The sequence below is a fragment of the Elephantulus edwardii genome, unplaced genomic scaffold, assembly GCF_000299155.1.
Source record: "Elephantulus edwardii isolate Elephantulus edwardi_28Jun2011 unplaced genomic scaffold, EleEdw1.0 scaffold00022, whole genome shotgun sequence".
NCBI classification, from domain to species: domain Eukaryota; kingdom Metazoa; phylum Chordata; class Mammalia; order Macroscelidea; family Macroscelididae; genus Elephantulus; species Elephantulus edwardii.
In genome coordinates, this window is record NW_006399772.1 from 10,669,536 (window position 1) to 10,674,478 (window position 4,943).

Here is a 4,943-nt window from a genome sequence, read left to right on the forward strand (position 1 = left end):
ATGCCTTTGAGCTGTGGTGCTGGAGAAGAGTATTGATGGCAAATAATAACAACATTAAGCAAATACATTTAAATAGTAAAAAAATAGATCCAAAATCATGACTAGACATTTTAAGGCCTCTTTTGAGAATTGATACAACAATTGCACAGACACAACTTAGACACTTTAGACAGCATTGTGGTGATTGGAATGCAAAAGTTGGAAGAAGGCTTATTAGTTATAAAATATGATGTTGATGGTCGAAGCGATGTCAGAGATTGCATGACAGAGTTTTATATAACTAACGACTGACTTAATGTTAATACTTTTCTAACAAAAGCAAGACATGGGCCTTGCTATTTGGAATATACAGTAATCAAATCATCTACTTTGGTGGAAAAAGACAGGGCAAAGCTTGACATCAGTCAGAGCAAGGCCAGAGTCTGTCTATGGAACTTCCCTGTATCAACTTTGATTTGAAGCTGGAGAAAATGAGAACCAAAGAAGAGACCTTGTTTATGTCCTACATATTGAGATAGGGACTGTGTCAATAGTTGTGATGCATTCAACACAGGACAAAGGCCAGAGAAGGTGTAGGATGACATCAAGGACTTCAAGAAAGATGAAAAATGCAAAAGGTCATTTTAAAAAAGCATTAAAGGAAGAAAAGATCAAAGTGGGTCTCAGAAGAGACTCTAAAGTTTGCTTTGGAACACGCAGATGATACAGTGAAAAGAATGACATAAGATCATTGAACAAAAGATGGTTTGAGAGGACACATCAAAGAATTATAATCAAATGCATGAATACTTAAAGCTAGAAAACCAAAAGGAAAGAATATGCTCAGTATTTCTCAGGCTGAAAGACCTGAAGAAGAAGGAAAAAACACCCAAAAAACCTTCTATGACAATATTGAAGGATTCTGTGGACAATATATTGAGTGACCTAGGAAGCAGCAAAAGAAGATGGAAGGATCACTGTATCAAAAAGAATTAATTAGTACTCATCCCTTTCAGGAAGTGACATATGATCAAAAATCAGTGGTTCTTAAGGAAGATATCCAAGTTAGACTGAAGACACTGGTGAAAAACTAAACAACAAAACAAGCAGAAACTCCACCTCATTGCCACCAAATTAGAAGCCAGCAGCAAGTTTTCAGAGGCTGTACATCTTCACATTTACTTGTTATGTGTCAGAGAACCTTGCAGTGACTAAGGATGACAGAAGAAAAATAGATGCCTTCAAATTGTGGTGCTGGAAAAGTCTTGAACATTCCATGGACTCCCGAGAAAGCAAATAGATCTGCCTTGGAGAAGCTTTGGAGGCTAGGATTTTTAAGTTCAGTCTCACATACTCTGGGCACGTGGCCGGGAAAGACCAGTCCTTTGAGAAGGGCATCGTGCACGGAAGAGTGGACAGACAGCGCAGGAGAGGAAAACCCCAAATGAGAAGAATTGATACAGTAACTGGGACAGTGGGAGTTTATGTGTCAGAATTAATGAGACTTGTTCAGGATAGGGCAAGGTATAGAGCTGCTGTACATATGCTGTACCTAGGGTCACTATGAGTTGCAGGCAACTCGACAGTACTTAACATCATCAACAACAACAAATCACACACACGGATATTTCCCAGGAGAGTGCTGGTGGGTTTGAGCCACCAGAGTCTTTACCTTTCTGTTAGCAGCCAACTTCCTGTATTCTATGCCCCCAGAGCTCCCTGGTGAAAAAGGTTTTAAAAATAAATGGGTTTCAATTTGAGGTAGTTCAACAAACAGATGCATAAATGGACATGTTCACTCATCTATGCCAAGAAATTTGAGAGATGGCTATCTCATCAACTGATTAAAAGAGATCCATTATTTGTGTGTGTCTTTTTTTTCCCCTTTTTCAAAAAGGCGATCCAACAAAATATAGATGTTATACAACAATATCATTAATAGCCTGAAGCATATCAACAGTAAACCATCAGAAATTCAGGATGGATTCACAAAAGACCGTAGAACCCAGGGCTATCATTGCTGACATCATGTAGATCTTGACTGAAGGCAGAAAGTACCAGAAACATGTTTACTGTGTTCTGTTGACTGTGCAAAGACATTTGAATGTGTAGATTGTAATAAATTTGGGGGTAACATTGAGAAGAGTAGGCATTACAAAACAAAATTTATTGAAGACCCGAAAAACAATTCCTAAAAGATCAACTTGTCCAGAAACTGTAGCTACACAGTGCATCTAGCTTGTTAATAAAATGTTCATTAGACACAAATACAAAAACCATGAAACAAGCCACCATTCTTCAACAGTCTGAGCAAGGATAAAATGCCTAAGGAACAACATAGATGACTTCCAAAGGATGGGCTCTTTAAGCACCATTAAAAAAAAGAGAGAGAGCACAAATGAATGAGTGTGTTCAGTTATATACACTGAATTGAACCTTTGGCACTAGGAATCAGAGCATTTTGTCTTACAGCATTAATACATACTATAAAAGTAGGTAGTGTCAAAGGAATAGAACCACCAGCATTCAAAAGCAGCTTTGTCAACTAGGCAATAAAACACTCAACAGCATGTCTTTCCATTGTCCATCCTTGAATACACTGGCAGCAAATTTTGAAATTAAAAAAAGCAAAGAAATAAAGGAGCTATATACCAACCCCTTTTATTTTCTCTGTTTAAAATCAAACAGAAAACATACATCAATTTTGTTAGAAGCTAACATTTTCAAAGTACATCATTTGTACAAGAGAAGGACTAAGAACAAAAATGTGTTTACAGAGTTCCAAATATACAATCAAGTGTTAGTAGTCTCACACAGCTTTCCGATGATATTCAGGGGGAGCCACTTCATAATCACTGGCACTAAACAAAGCTGCAGAATTCTTTGCCAGGTACTTTAGGAAATCATGAAGATAGTTCAGTAATAAAGCAAGGCTCTTCTCATCCAGAGGTGTATAGGCCAACATTGCTCCAATTCGCACAAATAATCTCAGTAGATGTGGTGCTCCATATACCTGGGACATGGGTGCATCAGGGTTATCTGCAAGGATTTCTGCATACTGAGGTCTCTCAAATTTGTAGAGAAGTTGAGTGCCCAATATTACATTGAAGTATTCTTTTATCCCAGCCACAACTTCATTAACAGCGAATTCCTTGTTATCTGTGTTTCCCAGAGAGTTCTTGTAATTTGCATAATCTTCAAGAATGGAATCCACATTCTTCTTGGCAGGAAGATAAAACAGCTGTTTTTGCCTAGTAATTAAGTCCCAATCATCAGCAAGCCATGATTTCAGTTCTTCTGGAATCTTCACTTCAACTCTGTTCATGAATGTTTCCTCATTTTCAACAGTAGGATCTACATGAGCCCTTTTCTTCTGAGGAGGCTGAGGAGTCTCACCGGTACTGCCACCATCTCCATTTCCTGGTGCTTTTTGTTTGTTCTTTTTCGTTTTCACTTAAACATTCTTCTGTTGCAGACCAGATGTCTTCTTTCCTGGGGCAGCTCCTCTCATTTTCCCCTCTGCATACTGCTCCTGATTGGCTTTCTGAAGTTCTGTCTGTTTCTGCAGATTGGTGTCCACATATTTAAGCACTCGGCTTTCTGGAACCCATTCATCCCAGCTAGAGGTCAGGAGGGGGTGGTGTACTGAGGGAAGCTCCTTCAGGAACAGGAAAAAGGGCTTACGATATCTTCACGTGTCTTCAAAGTTTTTTCAGAGTGCCTGGGCCTCTAACAGCATTATTTTTATTCCAACCGCTGTAATGTATAAAGTATTTCACTTGTTTGTCCTTTATGGCAACCTTTACACACACTTGGCTTCATAAAGAAGAGGCCCATGAAAGCACAGCACTCGCTCACCCTCTTGAAATTTAGGCTTCGGGTCCTGCTTCGGCGCCATTTATAAGTGATTCTCCGCCGCCTCCTTCTCCCACCACCCCCGACTACCGCCCCCTACGCTCTACCCCACCCAACTCCGCCTCAAATGCGCCATCAGGCACCGCCAACTCTATATCCTGGGCCTGATTTGCCAGCGCCCGTAGACCTCACCTATAAAACCTTTTCAATGTGCTCATGTGGAAGTTGTTAACAGACCACGAAGGAGCCATTTGAACAGAACAAGGGCATCAGCATGTTACATGATGAAGAAAGGTCTGCATTCAGTCTTTATCCTTGGATGACATCTACTCAATCTGTTTGCAGAGCATATAATAGAGAAACTGAAGTATATGACAGGTTGGCGTATGTCAAGTTTGGAGGACAACTTGTGACATGCAGAAAACAAAGTAGACTTGGAGCACTTACTGACAAAACTCAAACCTTCAGTACTGATTACTGCTCGTGATAAAAATTCTCATGACTAAATAAGAGCATATTTACCTAATAGGCAGTCAGTTAAATCAGTTAACTATAGATGTATAAACTTAATTCTGGGCTATCGGTTCTTTTCGTTGGTTAATGTGTCTATTGTTTATACCAGTTTTAGGCCATTTTGATTACATTAAGAGGCCCTGGTGGTGTAGTGTATAATGTGTCAGGATGCTAAAAGATTAGGAGTTCAAATCACAAGACTCTGCGCAGGAGAAAGATGGGCAGCGTCTTCCTGGAAAGAATTACAGCCTTGTAAACTTGATGGAGAAACCACCCTCACTGTTAGTCACAATTGACTTGATGACAGTGGAAATTTTTTGAATAGTTTATGTTCGTGCTTTCCAGTTTTAATAATATTATTATGTGCCATTGAGTTAAAAACAAATAATGGGAGGAGTTTAATTTTTTAAAACCAAAAATAATCATTCTTCTTTTTCCCCCCCAATAGATGCCGTGAGAGAAGTAAGAAAGTATTCTGCTAATACCATTGAGAAGAGCTCAACTGGTAGACCTAGTGCCTATGAACATACACAGATGAAACTTTTTAGATCTCAAAGAAATCTTTACATTTCTGGATTTTCACTCTTCTTTTGGCT

At 39.2% G+C, this 4,943-nt stretch overlaps 1 protein-coding gene and 1 pseudogene across 1 annotated transcript in view; one reads left to right on the forward strand and one right to left on the reverse strand.

Moving 5' to 3' along the window:
* LOC102869676 (B-cell receptor-associated protein 29-like) overlaps nucleotides 1-4,943 on the forward strand; it is a 55,141-nt gene that overhangs the window by 6,634 nt on the left and 43,564 nt on the right. The window contains exon 3 of the mRNA XM_006882689.1: nucleotides 4,796-4,943. Within this exon, the coding sequence (XP_006882751.1) occupies nucleotides 4,796-4,943 (148 nt within the window). The remainder of the gene's footprint in view (nucleotides 1-4,795) is intronic.
* LOC102863310 lies at nucleotides 2,789-3,877 on the reverse strand (annotated as a pseudogene).